This window comes from Bombina bombina, chromosome 11, assembly GCF_027579735.1.
Source record: "Bombina bombina isolate aBomBom1 chromosome 11, aBomBom1.pri, whole genome shotgun sequence".
NCBI classification, from domain to species: Eukaryota; Metazoa; Chordata; class Amphibia; order Anura; family Bombinatoridae; genus Bombina; species Bombina bombina.
The window spans coordinates 101,247,227-101,270,356 of NC_069509.1; the positions used below are offsets into that span (position 1 = coordinate 101,247,227).

At 41.0% G+C, this 23,130-nt stretch overlaps 1 protein-coding gene across 1 annotated transcript in view; it reads left to right on the forward strand.

The window, feature by feature from the left end:
* MRPS34 (mitochondrial ribosomal protein S34) overlaps nt 1-23,130 on the forward strand; it is a 245,507-nt gene that overhangs the window by 146,553 nt on the left and 75,824 nt on the right. Inside the window, exon 3 of the mRNA XM_053694924.1 lies at nt 15,485-15,527. Within this exon, the coding sequence (XP_053550899.1) occupies nt 15,485-15,527 (43 nt within the window). The remainder of the gene's footprint in view (nt 1-15,484; nt 15,528-23,130) is intronic.

Here is a 23,130-nt window from a genome sequence, read left to right on the forward strand (position 1 = left end):
TGGTGTTTTCTCTTCTTTAGAAGCAGTTTTTGGTAGAAAAGTACTTCAGGCAGCTGTTTCAGTTTGATTCTTCTGCTTATAATTTCAGTTTTTTTCATTATAAAAATTGAAACTTTTGATTTGGGTTGTGGATTAATTTTTCAGCGGAATTGGCTGTCTTTATTTTATCCCTCCCTCTCTAGTGACTCTTGCGTGGAAGTTCCACATCTTGGGTATCTGCTATCCCATACGTCACTAGCTCATGGACTCTTGCCAATTACATGAAAAAACATAATTTATGTAAGAAATTACCTGATAAATTCATTTCTTTCATATTGGCAAGAGTCCATGAGGCCCACCCTTTTTGTGGTGGTTATGATTTTTTTGTATAAAGCACAATTATTCCAATTCCTTGTTTGATGCTTTCGCTCCTTTCTTATCACCCCACTTCTTGGCTATTCGTTAAACTGAATTGTGGGTGTGGTGAGGGGTGTATTTATAGGCATTTTGAGGTTTGGGAGACTTTGCCCCTCCTGGTAGGAATGTATATCCCATACGTCACTAGCTCATGGACTCTTGCCAATATGAAAGAAATGAATTTATCAGGTAAGTTCTTACATAAATTTATGTTTTTTCTCTCCCTCTTTTGCTCTTCCCTCTCCCCCTCTCCCCCTCTCCCCCTCTCTTTCTCTCTCCCTCTCATTCTCTTTCTCTCTTGCTCTCTCTCTCGCTCTCTCTCGCTCTCGCTCTCTCTCGCTCTCGCTCTCTCTCGCTCTCTCTCGCTCTCTCTCGCTCTCTCTCGCTCTCTCTCGCTCTCTCTCGCTCTCTCTCGCTCTCTCTCGCTCTCTCTCGCTCTCTCTCGCTCTCTCTCGCTCTCTCTCGCTCTCTCTCTTTTTCTCTCTCTTTCTCTCCCTCTCTTTTGCGCTCTCTTTCTCCCCTCTCTTTTGGTCTCTCACTTGACCATTCCGCTGCCACCATGGCTGCTCCTGTCGGCCACGCTCCTTCACGCGTGCTCCCACCCGGCCTCGCCACGCCCCAATCACGACATGCCCGGCCACGCCCCCATCAGGCAGCTTCCACAGTGCGCACTCCTCTGCTGCTCAAGGCCAGGTATGTTTGTCCTTGTGTAGTCTCTACTGCGCATGACTGCATCTGACAAACATACCTGGCCTTTTATTATTATTATATAGGATTAAAGGGAAAAATAAATATATATTGTTAGTGATGTGGAAATTCTCCAGGTTTCTTTAATCCAAGTTAGGACACATTTGGCTAGCCAAGGGTTTTTGTTCTCCCCTTACCACAAGGCAGATAACATGCAATTTTGTTATTAAAAGGGATCTTTCACACTTTTCATTATGTAAAGAAGTATGATATACTATTGATTAGTATATACAGTTAAATTAAATACATGTCATTTTTAACTAAATATAATTTTGTAATGGTATTATCCATAAGTGAGAGTATAATGTAATGTGGTCCCTGGCCAAGAATGCCATTAGTGACAGGCAATAAAATATTTGGGCTGCTTTATTTGCTTTAATCCTTTGGTTTAAAAAGGGCTGCAGTGCAGCCAATGTATTAATATTGCATTAAAAGTGCCATAAAACATGTTAAGATTTGTGCTTATCCAAAAAGGGCTAATAATTAGTTTGCATAAAAAATTGTTTAACCCCTTAAAGGGACACTATACCCAAACATTTTCTTTCATGATTAAGGTAGAGAATATAATTTTAAACATTCCAATTATTACTTTACTATTACCTAATTTGCTTCATTCTTTAGAAATACTTTAATGAAGAAATAGCAATGCACACAGTGAACCAATCACAGGAGGCATCCAATCAGCAGCTACTAAGCATAACTAGATATGCTTTTCAGCAAATAATATCAAGAGAATAAAGCAAAATAGATGACAGAAGTAAAGTAAATTGGATAGTTGTTTATAATTAGCATACAATTGTTTATAATTGTATGCTCTTTCTAAATCATAAAAGAAAAAAATTGGGTTTCATGTCCCTTTAAGGACAAGGCCATTTTTAAATTTCTTACCCTTAAGGGCCAGGGCTATTTTCACATTTCTGCTGTGTTTGTGTTTAGCTGTAATTTTTCTCTTACTCATTTACTGTACCCACACATTATATACCGTTTTTTTTTTTTACCATTAAATGGACTTTTTTTTTTTTTTTTAAATATTTATTTATGACCAGCAGTGTACACAAATACATAAAAGAAACACAAGACAGTGCTTTCCTTAACTCTTTGGCCACGCAGGGCCAGATAATCATCAAAAAACAGAGATAGAAATAAAAAAGAAAAGGAAATCAGTCAGGCAAGTAACCCTAAAAAAATTACATGCATCTTAACATTTTAACCTGACCTCCTTTATAGGTACACTCCTGGGATTTATATTTTTAATAATAAATAAAGAAGAAAAAAGAAGAGAAGAAAAAGAGAAAAAAAAAATATATATATATAATAAATCCCTCCTCCCCTCTTTCTCTCCCCCCCTCCTAGCCCCTATCTCTCAGAGGAGAGACTGTCTCCAAAATTCGGGATATCTATCTGATAATAATTCTAGAAAATCCGCTGACTTGCGAAAGTATTTCATTATTTGCAACTGAATCTCTCTAGGCTGAGCTAAGATAACTATATCCCATTTTTCCAAAAATCTCTTTAGTTTTATTCCAGGATCAAATTGCTCCACCAAAATCTGCTGCTGGATAGTGTGTATGACAGAGGCTATAGTAGAAACCTGTCTTTCCCTCCATTTCCTAAGGCACATTTGTCTAACCAGTAGTATTACTGTATTAATCAGGGCTCTATTCTCAATCTGTTCATGCACCAGAAAGAATATATATATTGGGTTGAGTACTATTTTAGTAGATAGATGCCTGTTTAGCCAGTATTCTACAAAAATGGACTTTCTAAAGATACTTTTATTTTCATCATATCTTATAATTTACTATAATATTTTTTTTTTATAAAATATGATGAACAAATTGAAAAAAACAACCTTTTTCTAACTTTGACCCTCAACATCTGTTACACATCTACAACCACCAAAAAACACCCATGCTAAATAGTTTCTTAAGTTTGTCCTGAGTTTATAAATACCCAATGTTTACATGTTCTTTGCTTATTTTTTTTTTTGCAAGTTATAGGGCAATAAATACAAGTAGCACTTTACTATTTCCAAACCATTTTCTCCTGTTAAGTGTGGTCAGTCCACGGGTCATCATTACTTCTGGGATATTAACTCCTCCCCAACAGGAAGTGCAAGAGGATCACCCAGCAGAGCTGCTATATAGCTCCTCCCCTCTACGTCACACCCAGTCATTCTCTTGCACCCAACTAATAGATAGGATGTGTGAGAGGACTGTGGTGATTATACTTAGTTTTATACCTTCAATCAAAAGTTTGTTATTTTAAAACAGCACCGGAGTGTGTTGTTCCTTCTCGGGTAGAATTTGAAGAAGAATCTACCTGAGTTTTTTTGTATGATTTTAACCGGCGTAGTTAAGATCATCTTGCTGTTCTCGGCCATCTGAGGAGTGAGGTAAACTTCAGATCAGGGGACAGCGGTCAGGTTAACCTGCAAAGAGGTATGTAGCAGCATATTATTTTCTGAGAATGGAATTGACTGAGAAAATACTGCCATACCGATATAATGTAAGCTCAGCCTTAAATGCAGTAGTAGCAACTGGTATCAGGCTGTCATGTATGTATATTTACACTTCAGTATTCTGGGGAATGGCACTTCACTGGGATAATACTGTATGCATAAGACTTTAGCCTAACTTGCAGTGGGAACGACTAGCAACAGGTTTTCTAATGACATTTCATTTATTGATGTTAAACGTTTTGCTGGCATGTTAAATCGTTTAATTATCTGAGGTACTGGGTGAAAAATTGTTTGGGCACTGTTTTTTTCCACTTGGCGGTTGTTTTATTTAATTTAAGACAGTTTACTGATCTCCCTCACTGTTGTGTGTGAGGGGGAGGGGCCTATTTTGGCGCTTTTGCTACGCATCAGAAAATTCAGTCACAAGTCTGCTTTCTTCCCTGCATGATCCGGTTCGTCTCTACAGAGCTCAGGGGTCTTCAAAAGTTAGTTTGAGGGAGGTAATCACTCACAGCAGACCTGTGAGATTGTACTTTGACTGTGATAAAAAACGTTCATATTCTGTACATTTTTTCTGCTATTCAGGGTTAGTTATCCATTGCTAATGGGGGCAATCCTTTGCTAAAATTGTGTTTTACCGGAAAGAATTTGATGTTATAGTTTCTCCGGTTTATTATTACTCAACTGTCATAACTTTTTTTCTGTGCTTCTTAAAGGCACAGTACGTTTTTCATATTATTTGTAAATTGCTTTGAAAAGTATTTCCAAGTTGCTAGTTTAATTGCTAGTTTGTTAAACATGTCTGACTCAGAGGAATATCTCTGTGCTATATGTGCTAAAGCCAAAGTGGAGCCCAATAGAAATTTGTGTACTAATTGCATTGATGCTACTTTAAATAAAAGTCAATCTGTACAAATTGAACATCATTCACCAAACGAGGGGAGAGTTATGCCGACTAACTCGCCTCACGTTTCAGTACCTGCATCTCCCGCTCGGGAGGTGCGTGATATTGTAGCGCCGAGTACATCAGGGCGGCCATTACAAATCACATTACAGGATATGGCTAATGTTATGACTGAAGTTTTGTCTAAATTACCAGAACTTAGAGGTAAGCGTGATCACTCTGGGGTGAGAACAGAGTGCGCTGTTAATAATAGGGCCATGTCTGATAATGCGTCACAGTATGCAGAACAGGAGGACGGAGAGCTTCAATCTGCAGGTGACGGTTCTGATCCTAATAGAATGGATTCAGACATTTCTAATTTTAAGTTTAAACTCGAAAACCTCCGTGTACTGTTAGGGGAGGTATTAGCAGCTCTGAATGATTGTAACACCGTTGCAATCCCAGAGAAATTATGTAGGCTGGATAGATACTATGCGGTACCGGCGAGTACTGACGTATTTCCTATACCTAAGAGGCTTACAGAGATAATTACTAAGGAGTGGGATAGGCCCGGTGTACCCTTTTCCCCCCCCCTCCTGTGTTTAGAAAAATGTTTCCAATAGACGCCACCACAAGGGACTTATGGCAGACGGTCCCTAAGGTGGAGGGAGCGGTTTCTACTCTGGCTAAGCGTACCACTATCCCGGTGGAGGATAGCTGTGCCTTTTCAGATCCAATGGATAAAAAATTAGAGGGTTACCTTAAGAAAATGTTTGTTCAACAAGGTTTTATATTGCAACCCCTTGCATGTATTGTGTCTGTCTCGGCCGCGGCCGCTTTTTGGTCCGAGTCCCTGGAAGAGACTCTTGACTCAATAACTACAGATGAGATTTCAAGCAAGCTTAAAACACTTAAGCTAGCTAATTCATTTGTTTCAGATGCCGTAGTACATTTAACAAAACTTACGGCTAAGAATTCCGGATTCGCCATTCAGGCACGCAGAGCACTGTGGCTAAAATCCTGGTCAGCTGACGTTACTTCTAAATCTAAATTACTTAACATACCTTTCAAAGGGCAGACCTTATTTGGGCCCGGTTTGAAAGAAATTATCGCTGACATCACAGGAGGTAAAGGCCATGCCCTGCCTCAAGACAGAGCCAAACCTAAGGCTAGACAGTCTAATTTTCGTTCCTTTCGTAATTTCAAGGCAGGAGCAGCATCAACTTCCTCTGCTCCAAAACAGGAAGGAGCTGTTGCTCGCTACAGACAAGGCTGGAGACCTAACCAGTCCTGGAACAAGGGCAAGCAGGCCAGAAAACCTGCTGCTGCCCCTAAAACAGCATGAATCGAGGGCCCCCGATCCGGGAACGGATCTAGTGGGGGGCAGACTTTCTCTCTTCGCCCAGGCTTGGGCAAGAGATGTCCAGGATCCCTGGGCGTTAGAGATCATATCTCAGGGATATCTTCTGGACTTCAAATCCTCTCCCCCAAAAGGGAGATTTCATCTGTCAAGGTTGTCAACAAACCAAATAAAGAAAGAGGCGTTTCTACGCTGTGTACAAGATCTTTTACTAATGGGAGTGATCCATCCGGTTCCGCGGTCGGAACATGGACAGGGGTTTTACTCAAATCTGTTTGTGGTTCCCAAAAAAGAGGGAACCTTCAGGCCAATCTTGGATTTAAAGATCCTAAACAAATTCCTGAGAGTTCCATCGTTCAAAATGGAAACTATTCGGACAATCCTACCCATGATCCAAAAGGGTCAGTATATGACCACAGTGGATTTAAAGGATGCTTACCTTCACATACCGATTCACAAAGATCATTACCGGTATCTAAGGTTTGCCTTCCTAGATAGGCATTACCAGTTTGTAGCTCTTCCATTCGGATTGGCTACGGCTCCAAGAATCTTCACAAAGGTTCTGGGTGCTCTTCTGGCGGTACTAAGACCGCGAGGAATTTCGGTAGCTCCGTACCTAGACGACATTCTGATACAAGCTTCAAGCTTTCAAACTGCCAAGTATCATACAGAGTTAGTACTGGCATTTCTAAGGTCGCATGGATGGAAGGTGAACGAAAAGAAGAGTTCTCTCTTTCCACTCACAAGAGTTCCCTTCTTAGGGACTCTTATAGATTCTGTAGAAATGAAGATCTACCTGACAGAAGACAGGTTAACAAAGCTTCAAAATGCATGCCGTGTCCTTCATTCCATTCAACACCCGTCAGTAGCTCAATGCATGGAGGTGATCGGCTTAATGGTAGCGGCAATGGACATAGTTCCCTTTGCACGCCTACATCTCAGACCGCTGCAATTGTGCATGCTAAATCAGTGGAATGGGGATTACTCATTTGTCCCCTACTCTGAATCTGGATCAAGAGACCAGAAATTCTCTTCTATGGTGGCTTTCTCGGCCACATCTGTCCAGGGGGATGCCATTCAGCAGACCAGATTGGACAATTGTAACAACAGACGCCAGCCTACTAGGTTGGGGCGCTGTCTGGAATTCCCTGAAGGCTCAGGGATCATGGACTCAGGAGGAGAGTCTCCTTCCAATAAACATTCTGGAATTGAGAGCAGTTCTCAATGCCCTTCTGGCTTGGCCTCAGTTAACAACTCGGGGGTTCATCAGGTTTCAGTCGGACAACATCACGACTGTAGCTTACATCAACCATCAAGGAGGGACAAGGAGTTCCCTAGCGATGATGGAAGTATCAAAGATAATTCGCTGGGCAGAGTCTCACTCTTGCCACCTGTCAGCAATCCACATCCCGGGAGTGGAGAACTGGGAGGCGGATTTCCTAAGTCGTCAGACTTTTCATCCGGGGGAGTGGGAACTTCATCCGGAGGTCTTTGCCCAAATACTTCGACGTTGGGGCAAACCAGAGATAGATCTCATGGCGTCTCGACAGAACGCCAAGCTTCCTTGTTACGGGTCCAGATCCAGGGATCCGGGAGCGGTCCTGATAGATGCCTTGACAGCACCTTGGACCTTCGGGATGGCTTATGTGTTTCCACCCTTCCCGATGCTTCCTCGATTGATTGCCAGAATCAAACAGGAGAGAGCATCGGTGATTCTAATAGCGCCTGCGTGGCCACGCAGGACTTGGTATGCAGATCTAGTGGACATGTCATCTTGTCCACCTTGGTCTCTGCCTCTGAGACAGGACCTTCTGATCCAGGGTCCCTTCAAACATCAAAATCTAATTTCTCTGAAGCTGACTGCTTGGAAATTGAACGCTTGATTTTATCAAAACGGGGTTTTTCTGAGTCAGTAATTGATACCTTAATAAAGGCTAGGAAGCCTGTTACCAGAAAGATTTACCATAAAATATGGCGTAAATACTTATATTGGTGCGAATCCAAAGGTTACTCATGGAGTAAGGTTAGGATTCCTAGGATATTGTCCTTTCTACAAGAAGGTTTAGAAAAGGGTTTATCCGCTAGTTCCTTAAAGGGACAGATTTCAGCTCTGTCCATTCTTTTACACAAACGTCTGTCAGAGGTTCCAGACGTTCAGGCTTTTTGTCAGGCTTTGGCCAGGATTAAGCCTGTGTTTAAAACTGTTGCTCCACCATGGAGTTTGAACTTAGTTCTTAATGTTTTACAGGGTGTTCCGTTTGAACCCCTTCATTCCATTGATATCAAATTATCTTGGAAAGTTCTGTTTTTAATGGCTATTTCCTCGGCTCGAAGAGTCTGAGTTATCTGCCTTACATTGTGATTCTCCTTATCTGATTTTTCATTCAGACAAGGTAGTTCTGCGTACTAAACCTGGGTTCTTACCTAAGGTGGTCACTAACAGGAATATCAATCAAGAGATTGTTGTTCCATCTTTGTGTCCTAATCCTTCTTCGAAGAAGGAACGTCTTCTACACAATCTAGATGTAGTCCGTGCCCTGAAATTTTATCTACAGGCAACTAAGGATTTTCGACAAACGTCTTCCCTGTTTGTCGTTTATTCTGGTCAGAGGAGAGGTCAAAAAGCTTCTGCTACCTCTCTCTCTTTTTGGCTTCGTAGCATAATACGTTTAGCTTATGAGACTGCTGGACAGCAGCCTCCTGAAAGAATTACAGCTCATTCTACTAGAGCTGTGGCTTCCACTTGGGCCTTTAAGAATGAGGCTTCTGTTGAACAGATTTGCAAGGCTGCAACTTGGTCTTCTCTTCATACTTTTTCCAAATTTTACAAATTTGACACTTTTGCTTCTTCGGAGGCTGTTTTTGGGAGAGAGGTTCTTCAGGCAGTGGTTCCTTCCGTATAAAGAGCCTGCCTGTCCCTCCCGTCATCCGTGTACTTTAGCTTTGGTATTGGTATCCCAGAAGTAATGATGACCCGTGGACTGACCACACTTAACAGGAGAAAACAAAATTTATGCTTACCTGATAAATTCCTTTCTCCTGTAGTGTGGTCAGTCCACGGCCCGCCCTGTTTTTATGGCAGGTCTAAATTTTTAAATTATACTCCAGTCACCACTGCACCCTTTGGCTTCTCCTTTCTCGTTGGTTCTCGGTCGAATGACTGGGTGTAACGTAGAGGGGAGGAGCTATATAGCAGCTCTGCTGGGTGATCCTCTTGCACTTCCTGTTGGGGAGGAGTTAATATCCCAGAAGTAATGATGACCCGTGGACTGTCCACACTACAGGAGAAAGGAATTTATCAGGTAAGCATAAATTTTGTTTTTTTTTTCAAAATTAGTGTGTGTATATATATATATATATATATATATATATATATATATATATATATATATATATATATATATATATATATATATATATATATATATATATATATATATATATATATATATATATATATATATATATATATTTTAGTTGACAACCCAAAGTATTGATCTAGGCCCATTCTGGTATATTTCATGCCACCATTTCACCGCCAAATGCGATCAAATAAAAAAAAATCGTTCACTTTTTCACAAACTTTTTCACAAACTTTAGGTTTCTCACTGAAATTATTTACAAACAGCTTGTGCAATTATGGCACAAATGGTTGTAAATGCTTCTCTGGGATCCCCTTTGTTCAAAAATAGCAGACATATATATGGCTTTAGCATTGCTTTTTGGTAATTAGAAGGCCGCTAAATGCCGCTGTGCTTGTATTATGCCCAGCAGTGACGGGGTTAATTAGGTAGCTTGTAGGGAGCTTGAAGGGTTAATTTTAGCTTTAGTGTAGAGATCAGCCTCCCACCTGACACATCCCACCCACCGATCCCTCCCAAACAGCTCTCATCCCTCCCCCGCCCTACTATTGTCCCTGCTATCTTAAGTACTATCGGAAAGTCTGCCAGTACTAAAATAAAATGCTTTTTTTTTTTTTAAATTTTTTTTAAAAATATATATTCTGCTGTGTAGGATCCCCCAAAGAGCTCTCTAACCTTCCCCCTACTAATTACTTTCCACCATTTTGGGTACTTTGCATTTAAATGTGTTTTTTTTTTTTTCCTTCAAATAAACCACTGTTTTTCTCTAGTGTAGCTTTCCCCCCTCCTCTCCCACCCACCACCCTCTACCACCACTTCAACATTATCAATACAGGATCGCCCCCACCCCCTGCGCACTCTACACTTGTTTCCAACTGCTGGCCGGAAGATTGACAGCGATGGGCCGCCCACCTGCCTCCCTGCAGCTGCTCCCAACCGCCAATGATCTGCACCATCGCTGGCCAATGCAGAGAGGGCCACAGAGTGGCTCTCTGCTTCGGTGTTTAAAAAGAGGTATTGCATCATGGCAATACCTTGAAAGTGGCTGGAAGCGATCAGGGTACGTAGTTGGTCTTTAAAGACCAGTTTGTGTTTGACGTACACTGTACGACGTGTGTCGTTAAGGGGTTAAAAATAGTTGGCAAGTATTTTAAAATTTTTAAAAATATGCAAAATGACTTCCCTAGCTGTGCTTTCTAGAGAAGACTGATCCACCCCCCCCCCCCTTATCAGTATTTAGCCTCAGAAACACAGGCATTGTATTTCAACTGAGTTCAAAGCAGCTTATTTGCTTCTAGGCATGCTCCAGAAGATGAGTGTTAGTCTTGCACTCTACCAAGGAATTGTGTGGGGGGAGTTAAAGCTGTACAATTTGGACACTTAAAATAAAGTGTTAAGTGAAGAGTATGAGATATATGTTCCGCTGTCACTGGAGAAAAGTGGAAGTTCTTACACCTCTTTTGTATTTGCTATGAAGTCACAGAAATGTTGAAATTTATGCCTGTTAGGTCACATTCCTCTCTCCCTCTGCATACTCCTCAGAACTTTGCCGCTATGGTATGTAGTACTCAGAAGTGTCTCTGCATTTGAAGATTTACACTGCTATTTCAGAGACCTGACACTCTAACATGTTATTCTGTTGCTACCTAAACACTAGTTAATTCAATCACTTACTTTATGAAAAAACTTCTCCAGTCTGGAATAAATCCAAGCCTTTTAGAAAGTCAAAACCAGCTCCCAAATCCGCATGAAGGTGCGGCCCTCATTCCAGCACAGCTGGTAGGGGGCAGGTTACGATTTTTCAAAGATATTTGGATCAGTTCGATTCACAGTCTTTGGATTCAGAACATTGTTTCTCAAGGGTACAGAATAGGTTTCAAGATAAGACCACCTGTGAGAAGATTTTTTTCTCTCTCGCATTCCAGTGAAGGCTCAGGCATTTCTGTAATGTGTTTCAGATCTAGAGTTGGCTGGGGTAATTGTGCCAGTTCCAGTTCTGGAACGGGGTCTGGGGTTTTACTCAAATCTATTCATTGTACCAAAGGAGAATTCCTTCAGACCAGTTCTGGATCTAAAAATATTGAATTATGTAAGGATACCAACATTCAAAATGGTGACTATAAGGACTATTCTGCCTTTTGTTCAGCAAGAGCATTATATGTCCACAATAGATTTACAGGATGCATATCTTCATATTCCAATTCATCCAGATCACTATCAGTTTCTGAGATTCTCTTTTCTAGACGAGCATTACCAGTTTGTTGCCCTTCCGTTTGGCCTAGCAACAGCTCCAAGGATCTTTTCAAAGATTCTCGGTGCCCTTCTCTCTGTAATCAGAGAACAGGGTATTGCGGTATTTCCTTATTTGGACGATATCTTGGTACTTGCTCAGTCTTTACATTCTGCAGAATCTCATACGAATCAACTTGTGTTGTTTCTTCAAAGACATGGTTGGAGGATCAATTTACCAAAGAGTTCTTTGATTCCTCAGACAAAGGTAACCTTTTTGGGTTTTCAAATAGATTCAGTGTCCATGACTTTGTCTCTAACAGAAAAGAGACGTCTGAAGTGGGTTTCAGCTTGTCGAAACCTTCAGTCTCAATCATTCCCTTCGGTAGCTTTGTGCATGGAAATTCTAGGTCTCATGACTGCTGCATCGGACGCGATCCCCTTTGCTCGTTTTCACATGAGACCTCTTCAGCTTTGTATGCTGAACCAGTGGTGCAGGGATTATACAAAGATATCACAAATAATATCCTTAAATCCCAATGTTCGATCTTCTCTGACTTGATGGTTGAATCACCATCGTCTAATTCAAGGGGCCTCTTTTGTTCGTCCCACCTGGACTGTAATCTCATCAGATGCGAGTCTTTCAGGTTGGGGAGCTGTATGGGGATCTCTGACAGCGCAGGGGGTTTGGGAATCTCAGGAGGCGAGATTACCAATCAACATTTTGGAACTCCGTGCGATTTTCAGAGCTCTAAAGTTCTGGCCTCTTCTGAAGAGAGAATCGTTTATTTGTTTTCAGACAGACAATGTCACAACCGTGGCGTATGTCAATCATCAAGGTGGGACTCACAGTCCTCAAGCTATGAAAGAAGTATCTCAGATACTTGTATGGGCGGAATCCAGCTCCTGTCTAATTTCTGCGGTTCACATCCCAGGTGTAGACAATTGGGAAGCGGATTATCTCAGTCGCCAGACGTTACATCCGGGCGAATGGTCTCTTCACCCAGAGGTATTTCTTCAGATTGTTCAAATCTGGGGACTTCCAGAAATAGATCTGATGGCCTCTCATCTAAACAAGAAACTTTCCAGGGATCCTCAGGCGGAAGCAGTGGACGCGTTGTCGCTTCCTTGGAATTATCATCCTGCCTATATCTTTCCGCCTCTAGTTCTTCTTCCAAGAGTGATTTCCAAAATTCTAATGGAACGTTCTTTTGTACTGCTGGTGGCTCCAGCATGGCCTCACAGGTTTTGGTATGCGGATCTCATTCGGATGGCCAGTTGCCAACCTTGGACACTTCCGTTAAGACCAGACCTTCTATCTCAAGGCCCATTTTGCCATCAGGATCTCAAATCATTAAATTTGAAGGTATGGAGATTGAACGCTTGATTCTTAGTCATAGAGGTTTCTCTGACTCTGTAATTAATACTATGTTACAGGCTCATAAATCTGTGTCTAGGAAGATTTATTATCGAGTCTGGAAGACTTACATTTCTTGGTGTTCCTCTCATAAATTCTCCTGGCATTCTTTTAGAATTCCTAAAATTTTACAGTTTCTTCAGGATGGTTTGGATAAAGGTTTATCTGAGAGTTCTTTGAAAGGACAAATCTCTGCTCTTTCTGTTCTTTTTCACAGAAAGATTGCTAATCTTCCTGATATTCATTGTTTTGTACAGGCTTTGGTTCGTATCAAGCCTGTCATTAAGTCAATCTCTCCTCCTTGGAGTCTTAATTTGGTTCTGAGGGCTTTGCAGGTTCCTCCGTTTGAACCTATGCATTCTCTAGATATTAAATTACTTTCTTGGAAAGTTTTGTTCCTTTTGGCCATCTCTTCTGCTAGAAGAGTTTCTGAGTTATCTGCTCTTTCTTGTGAATCTCCTTTTCTGATTTTTCATCAGGATAAGGCGGTGTTGCGGACTTCGTTTCAATTTTTACCTAAGGTTGTGAATTCTAACAACATTAGTAGAGAAATTGTTGTCCCTTCATTGTGTCCTAATCCTAAGAATTCTCTGGAAAGATCTTTACATTCTTTGGATGTAGTAAGAGCTTTGAAATATTATGTTGAAGTTACTAAAGATTTTAGAAAGACTTCTAGTTTATTTGTTATCTTTTCTGGTTCCAGGAAAGGTCAGAAAGCTTCTGCCATTTCTTTGGCATCTTGGTTAAAGTCTTTGATTCATCATGCTTATGTGGAGTCGGGTAAGTCCCCGCCTCAAAGGATTACGGCTCATTCTACTAGGTCAGTTTCTACTTCCTGGGCTTTTAGGAATGAAGCTTCTGTTGATCAGATTTGCAAAGCAGCAACTTGGTCTTCTTTGCATACTTTTACTAAATTCTACCATTTTGATGTTTTCTCTTCTTCTGAAGCAGTTTTTGGTAGAAAAGTACTTCAGGCAGCTGTTTCAGTTTGATTCTTCTGCTTATGATTTCAGTTTTTTTCATTATTTAGATTAAAACTTTTGATTTGGGTTGTGGATTATTTTTTCAGCGGAATTGGCTCTTTATTTTATCCCTCCCTCTCTAGTGACTCTTGCGTGGAAGTTCCACATCTTGGGTATCTGCTATCCCATACGTCACTAGCTCATGGACTCTTGCTAATTACATGAAAGAAAACATAATTTATGTAAGAACTTACCTGATAAATGCATTTCTTTCATATTAGCAAGAGTCCATGAGACCCACCCTTTTTGTGGTGGTTATGATTTTTTTTGTATAAAGCACAATTATTCCAATTCCTTATTTTTGATGCTTTCGCTCCTTTCTTATCACCCCACTTCTTGGCTATTCGTTAAACTGAATTGTGGGTGTGGTGAGGGGATGTATTTATAGGCATTTTGAGGTTTGGGAAACTTTGCCCCTCCTGGTAGGAATGTATATCCCATACGTCACTAGCTCATAGACTCTTGCTAATATGAAAGAAATGAATTTATCAGGTAAGTTCTTACATAAATTATGTTTTTTCTTCTGTTTTTACCCAAAGGAAATCTCCCTGCCTGCGGCCGTGACAGGGAGAAACAGTTTATTTAGTTAATAAGGTTGATATCCCAGATATCTAGTTTATGCATTGAGAACTGTTGTGTGCCCTATTTTTCCATGCAGACCTTACTAATCCTCTATTAGTTAAAGTGCAGTGGTAGCAAGCAACTTCATTTTGCCAGTTAATATAAAATATTTATTTACAAATATCATCCCCAAACGTTCTTTTATTTCACGCTACCATATTGAGTGTTTATAGCTATAGCTGTCTAGTGTCTTGCATTGTTGTCCCTCTATTCAATACTTGGAATAGTATCTAATTAACTGCATATATATCAGCTTAAGCAGTATGCCATTTTAGGCAAGCATCCTCCCTATTATATTCTTATAGGTTTCTATATATTGACCAAAAGAATATGTTTCATAAGTTAGTAATTAATGGGCCCGCAAGTGGTCCTTATATTCATGATCCCTGTTACTCCCCTATCTAATTTTGCTCAGCTATCAACAGTCCAAGAGTGACTGATATACTTTCATATGGGGAAATTATTTATCTATTATAATGATTTCATTTATTAAGGGATATCTTTAATATCAAATTTAAAAAATGAGGTTTCTCTAATCTACCAATACATCTCAGCTGTACATGCTTATATTAAGATTGTGTCAATTCATGGGTATGTATTATTGATGCCCTTCAGATTTCTATTCAGTTTGAAATGTAAGATGTTTGTTTGTGTAATTACAACCTTAATAAAAATTACAATATTAAAAAAAAAAATAAAAAAATAAAAAAATAAAATAAAAATAAAGTGTTAATGGCGAGGCACTGCAGTATAAATTTGCAGGTAAAGTAATTAAAGTACATATTATTATTATATTTTGTCTCTATCCCAACTTTTTTATGTCCCTTTTAATTGTGGCATAAAAAACAATAACATGATGCCGTTTTGAGAGTTTTCTGAGAATTTTTTGAAGTGGTCACCTTAATGGTCTTTGGCAAAACAATTTCCCTTCAGTAACGTGTTGAATTATAGTCCTGTATGATAAGCAGCATTTATTTATTTTGCAGAACATGGATCATGGGAACGCTTGGGGATACTTGACTTATAGAGGTAAAATCTGTTTAATTACTTTTATTTGCAAGATTTATATTTTTTACATGTTTTGTTCTGGTGAAAAGATGGATTTTGAGAGTGGTTGAAATGTTTTTCATATACCCCTCCCTATTTTGCTTACTGTTAGTCTTGCCATTTGTTTTGTCTACTGTACTATGTGCTTATCCAGATAGTCAAGATCTTTTTTTTGGGAATATAGTTTAAGTTCCCACGGGAATAGGGCCCTCAATTCGTCCTGTATGTGCTTGTAAATTTTGTCCTGTCTCCTACAAGTTTTTTTTAATTTATATGCATTGTATCCATGGACAGTGCTGCAGAATATGTTGACGCTAAATAAATAAAGTGTAATAATAATATTTTATGTTCCATTTCTTTCATACAGGTGGTGAGAGTTCAGAATCCATTACTCTTGGGTATTACTCTTCTCTACAACTAGGAAGTGGCAAACAGCTCATACATACCTTAGTCTTTGCTTTACCTCTGCTGGAGTTGGTTAAAGAGTTAAGATGTTGCATTTTGATTCTTCAGAGAGAGGGGGTTTCAGTCAATAATGAGTCCCGGTTTCCCCTCAGAGTACAGCTCTTGTCAGAAAGATGTATATGGGGTATGGTTTGAGTCTTTTTTTCACTGCATGATAACTTTTTTTTTTCCCTCATAAAACCTCTATAATTGGTTGCAGGGACTTGTCTTTCTTTTACAAAGATATGACGAGTTCACGGATTTCATCCTTACTTGTGGGATATTAACCTCCTGCTAACAGGAAGTGGTAAAGAGCACCACATCAGAGCTGTATATATAGCCCCTCCCTTCCCCTCCACCCTCAGTCATTTTCTTTGCCTGTGTTATACTAGGAAGAGGTAAAGTGAGGTGTTAGTGTTAGTTTTCGTCAATCAAGAAGTTTTTTATTTTAAATGGTACCAGTGAGTACTGTTTCCCTCAGGGGGGTTTGGAAGAAGAATTCTGCCCTGAGGTTGATGATTTTAGCAGTTGTAACTAAGATCCATGTTGGTTACCACAGATCTGAAGGTAATACAGGAGACATCTTCAGTGTGGAGACAGTGTCATGCTATCTGCAGCATTTGAGGTACGTGCAGCCTTTTATTCTGAAGAGACTTAGTATGTCAGAAGATGGCTGAATATGTATTCCCTTTTTAGGGAAGGGGTAAGCAGTAGACCTGTTTTCAAGGAGGGTGTTACTGAAACCGGTTTATTTTTATTTTTCTGTGACATTTGAGCACGGTTTACAATGAGGGCTATGGGCTAAGTAAAGATAGTGTGTCTACGGATGATTCTCATTTTTAAGAAAATCAGGATATGCCATCCAATTCTCCCCAAGTGTCACAACCTTTAACGCCCACGCAAGCGACGCCTAGTACATCTAGTGCGTCTAATTCCTTTACTCTGCAGGAGATGGCTGCAGTTATGTCAACTACCCTTACAGAGGTATTATCTAAATTACCAGTGTTACAGGGTTAACACAGTAGGTCAGGTATTAATGTAAATACTGAATCCTCTGATGCTTTATTAGCTATTTCCGATGTACCCTCACAGTGTTCTGAGTTGGGGGCCAGGGAATTACTGTCTGGGGGAGAAATTTCAGACTCAGGGAATGTATTGCCTCAGACAGATTTGGACACTATGTCCTTTAAATTTAAGCTTGAACACCTCCGCCTATTACTTTGGGAGGTTTTAGCGACTCTGGATGATTGTGACCCTATTGTGATACCACCAGAGAAATTGTGTGAAATGGATAAATATCTATTAGTGCCTACTTACACTGATGTTTTTCCGGTTCCTAAGAGAATTTCGGAAATTATAAAAAAGGAATGGGATAGACCAGGTATACCGTTTTCTCCCCCTCCTACTTTTAAGAAAATGTTTCCCATATCAGACGCCATTCAGGACTCGTGGCAAACGGTCCCTAAGGTAGAGGGAGCAATATCTACCCTGGCTAAGCGTACAACTATACCCATTGAGGACAGTTGTGCTTTCAAAGATCCTATGGATAAAAAATTAGAGGGTCTTCTAAAGAAATTATTTATTAATCAGGGGTTTCTTTTACAACCTACGGCTTGCATTGTTCCAGTAACTACTGCAGCAGCTTTTTGGCTTGAGGCTCTAGAGGAGTCTCTTAAGGTGGAGACCCGTTAGATGAAATTTTGGATAGAATTAAAGCTCTCAAGATAGCTAATTCTTTTATTACTGATGCCGCTTTTCAAATTGCTACATTAGCGGCAAAAAATGCAGGATTTGCTATTTTAGCACGTAGAGTGTTGTGGCTCAAATCTTGGTCTGCTGATGTGTCATCAAAAACTAAGCTTTTGGCTATTCCTTTTAAAGGTAAGACCCTTTTTGGGCCTGAATTGAAGGAGATTATTTCTGACATTACAGGAGGTGAAGGCCATGCCCTACCTCAGGATAAGTCTGTCAAGATGAGGGGTAAACAAAATAATTTCGTTCCTTTCGGAACTTTAACCCCTTAACGACCGAGGACGTGCAGGGTACGTCCTCAAAAAAAAAAGGCAGTTAATGCCTGAGAACGTACCCTGCACGTCCTCGGTGTGGAAAGCAGCTGGAAGCGATCCTGCTCGCTTCCAGCTGCTTTCCGGTTATTGCAGTGATGCCTCGATATGGAGGCATCCTGCAATAACCCCCCTTGGCCATCCGATGCAGAGAGAGCCACTCTGTGGCCCTCTCTGCACCGGACATCGGTGCCCGGTATCGTTGGTGGGTGGGAGCAAGTCTGGGAGGCGGGTGGGCGGCCATCGATGTGCCCAGTGGAGTGGAGGGGGGGCGGGGGCGGGAGCGCGCACGGGGGGCGGCGGGCGGGCGCGTGCACGGGGCGGGAGCGGGAGGGAACCGCTACACTACAGAAAAATCAAGTACTTGAATTAACTTTTTTTGAAAGCTGTAAATAACAGCTAAAAGATGTGGAAGGGGTGGGGGGTTGATCTTGGGGGGGGGGGGGAAGCTACACTGCAGAAAAGGGTTTTTATTTAAAAAAAAAGGCACATTATTCACTAAACTGGGTACTGGCAGACAGCTGCCAGTACCCAAGATGGCGCCCATTAAGGCAGAGGGGGAGGGTTAGAGAGCTCTTTGGTGGGGGATCTGTAAGGCTGGGGGCTAAGGGGGGATCCTACACAGCAGCATATGTAAATATGCTAAAAAAATTTAAAAAACCCCCCAAATATAGCTTTTATTTTAGTACTGGCAGAGTTTCTGCCAGTACATAAGATGGCGGGGACAATTGGGGGGTGGGGGAGGGAAGAGAGCTGTTTGGGAGAGATCAGGGGGTCTCATGTTTCAGGTGGGAGGCTGAGCTCTACACTAAAGCTAAAATTAACCCTGCAAGCTCCCTACAAGCTACATAATTAACCCCTTCACTGCTAGCCATAATACACGTGTGAAATGCAGCGGCATTTGGCGGCCTTCTAATTACCAAAAAGCAACGCCAAAGCCATATATGTCTGCTATTTCTGAACAAAGGGGATCCCAGAGAAGCATTTACAACCATTTGTGCCATAATTGCACAAGCTGTTTGTAAATGATTTCAGTGAGAAACCTAAAATTGTGAAAAATTTAATGTTTTTTTTAATTTGATCGCGTTTGGCGGTGAAATGGTGGCATGAAATATACCAAAATGGGCCTAGATCAATACTTGGGGTTGTCTACTACACTACACTAAATCTAAAATTAACCCTAGAAGCTCCCTACATGCTCCATAATTAACCCCTTCACTGCTGGGCATAATATACGTGTAGTGCGCAGTGGCATTTAGCAGCCTTCTAATTACTAAAAAGCAACGCCAAAGCCATATATGTCTGCTATTTCTGAACAAAGGGGATCCCAGAGAAGAATTTACAACCATTTAAGCCATAATTGCACAAGCTGTTTGTAAATAATTTCAGTGAGAAACCAAAAGTTTGTGAAAAAATTTGTAAAAAAGTGAACGATTTTTTGTATTTAATCGCATTTGGCGGTGAAATGGTGGCATGAAATATACCAAAATGGGCCTAGATCAATACTTTGGGATGTCTACTAAAAAAAATTATATACATGTCAATGGATATTCAGAGATTCCTGAAAGATATTAGTGTTCTAATGTAACTAGCGCTAATTTTGAAAAATAATGGTTTGGAAATAGCAAAGTGCAACTTGTATTTATGGCCCTATAACTTACAAAAAAAGCAAAGAAGATGTAAACATTGGGTATTTCTAAACTCAGGACAAAATTTAGAAACTATTTAGCATGGGTGTTTTTTGGTGGTTGTAGATGTGTAACAGATTTTGGGGGTCAAAGTTAGAAAAAGTGTGTTTTTTTTCAATTTTTTCCTCATATTTTATAATTTTTTTTATAGTAAATTATAAGATATGATGAAAATAATGGTATCTTTAGAAAGTCCATTTAATGGCGAGAAAAACGGTATATAATATGTGTGGGTACAGTAAATGAGTAAGATGAAAATTACAGCTAAACACAAACACTGCAAAAATGTAAAAATAGCCTTGGTCCCAAACGGACAGAAAATGGAAAAGTGCTGTGGTCATTAAGGGGTTAAGGATGGACCCCCCGCTTCCTCTTCTTCCACAAAGCAGGAAGGGAACTTTACCCAATCTAAGTCAGTCTGGAGACCCAACCAGAACTGGAATAAGGGAAAACAATCTAAAAAGCCCACTGCTGCTACTAAGACAGCATGAAGGGGCGGCCCCCGATCCGAGACCGGATTTAGTAGGGGGCAGACTCTCGTTCTTTACCCAGGCTTGGGCAAGAGATGTTCAGGACTCCTGGGCACTAGAAATAGTGACCCACGGTTATCAATTGGAATTGAAGGATTTTCTTCCAAGAGGGAGATTTCATCTTTCAAGATTATCTGCAAACCAGATAAAGAGAGGCGTTCTTACGCTGTGTAAAAGATCTTTTTACCATGGGAGTGATTTGTCCGGTTCCAGTATAGGGACAGGGGTTTTACTCAAATCTATTCGTGGTTCCCAAAAAAGAGGGAACTTTCCGACCCATATTAGACCTCAAGGGTCTAAACAAGTTTCTCAGATTCCCATCATTCAAGATGGAGACTATACGAACAATTTTACCAATGATCCAGGAGGGTCAATATATGACTACGGTGGACTTGAAGGATGCTTACCTTCATATTCCTATCTACAAGGATCATCATCAGTTTCTAAGGTTTGCCTTCTTGGACAAACATTATCAGTTCGTGGCTCTTCCCTTCAGGTTGGCCACAGCACCCAGAATCTTCACAAAGGTTCTAGGGTCTCTTTTGGCGGTTCTCAGACCGCGAAGCATAGCAGTGGCGCCTTATCTGGACGATATTCTGATCCAGGCGTCAACATATCAACTGACAAGGTCTCACACGGACACAGTGTTGTCTTTCCTGAGAACTCACGGTTGGAAGGTGAACATAGAGAAAAGGTCTCTTGTTCCACAGACAAGGGTTCCTTTCTTGGGAACTCTGATAGACTCTGTAGCGATGAAAATATTTCTGACGGAGGTCAGAAAATCAAAGATTCTAAATACTTGCCGAGCACTTCAGTCCATTCCTCGGCCATCAGTGGCTCAGTGTATGGAGGTAATTGGATTAATGGTAGCGGCAATGGACATTGTTCCGTTTGCTCGCTTTCATCTCAGACCACTGCAGCTGTGCATGCTCGGACAGTGGAATGGGGACTATGCAAATTTATCTCCTCAGATAAATCTGGATCAAGAGACCAGAGACTCTCTTCTTTGGTGGTTGTCACCGGATCATCTGTCCCAGGGGACTTGTTTCCGCAGACCCACGTGGGTGATAGTGACAACGGACGCCAGCCTTCTGGGCTGGGGCGCAGTCTTGAATTCCCTGAAGGCTCAGGGTCTTTGGACTCGGGTGGAGTCTCTACTTCCAATCAATATTCTGGAACTGAGGGAAATATTCAATGCGCTTCAGGCGTGGCCTCAGTTGGTTTCGGCCAAATTCATCAGACTCCAGTTGGACAACATCACGACTGTGGCTTATATCAATCATCAAGGGGGAACAAGGAGTTCCTTAGCGATGAGAGAAGTATCCAAGATAATCCGTTGGGCGGAGGCCCTCTCTTGTCATCTGTCAGCAATCTACATCCCAGGAGTAGAGAACTGGGAAGCAGATTTTCTAAGTCAACAGACTTTTCATCCGGGGGAGTGGGAACTTCACCCGGAGGTATTTGCCTCATTAATTCTCCGATGGGGCAGACCGGAATTGGCTCTGATGGCATCTCGACAGAATGCCAAGCTTCCAAGATATGGATCCAGGTCAAGGGATCCCCAGGCCGAACTGATAGATGCCTTGGCAGTGCCTTGGTCGTTCAGCCTAGCTTATGTGTTTCCACCGTTTCCTCTCCTCCCACGCGTGATTGCTCGAATCAAACAGGAGAGAGCTTCAGTGATCCTGATAGTGCCTGCGTGGCCACGCAGGACTTGGTATGTGGATCTAGTGGACATGTCCTCTCTGCCACCGTGGAAACTTCCATTGAGACAGGACCTTCTCATTCAAGGTCCTTTCCAACATCCAAATCTAATTTCTCTGCAGCTGACTGCGTGGAGATTGAACGCTTGATTTTATCGATGCGAGGATTCTCTGATTCGGTCATCAATACTTTGATACAGGCTAGAAAGCCTGTCACTAGAAAAATCTATCATAAGATATGGAGTAAATATCTTTATTGGTGTGAATCCAAGGGTTACTCATGGAGTAAAGTTAGGATTCCTAGGATTCTGTCTTTTCTCCAAGAAGGATTGGAGAAAGGGTTATCAGCAAGTTCCTTAAAGGGACAAATTTCAGCTTTGTCAATTCTGTTTCACAAACGTTTGGCAAATGTGCCAGATGTTCAGTCTTTTTGTCAGGCTCTATCTAGAATTAAGCCTGTATTTAGACCCATTACTCCTCCCTGGAGTCTGAATTTAGTTCTTCAAGTTCTTCAAGGGGTTCCGTTTGAACCCATGCATTCCATGGATATCAAATTGTTATCTTGGAAAGTTCTGTTTTTAGTTGCTATTTCTTCTGCTAGAAGAGTTTCTGAGCTTTCAGCGCTACAGTGTGATTCCCCTTATCTCATTTTTCATTCTGATAAGGTGGTGTTACATACCAAACCTGGATTCCTTCCTAAGGTTGTTTCAAATAAGAATATTAATCAGGAAATTGTTGTTCCTTCCTTATGTCCTAACCCTTCTTCTAAGAATGAGCGTATGTTGCATAATTTGGATGTGGTCCGTGCCTTAAAGTTTTACTTACAGGCTACTAAGGATTTCCGTCAATCTTCTTCATTATTTATTGTTTATTCTGGAAAGCGTAGCGGTCAGAAAGCTACGGCTACCTCTTTCTTTTTGGCTGAGAAGTATCATCCGCCTCGCATATGAGACTGCTGGACAGCAGCCTCCTGAAAGAATTACGGCTCATTCTTCTAGGGCTGTGGCTTCCACATGGGCCTTTAAAAACGATGCATCTGTTGAACAGATTTGTAAGGCTGCAACTTGGTCGTCCCTTCACACTTTTTCCAAATTTTCCAAATTTGATACTTTTGCTTCTTCTGAGGCTATCTTTGGGAGAAAGGTTCTTCTAGCAGT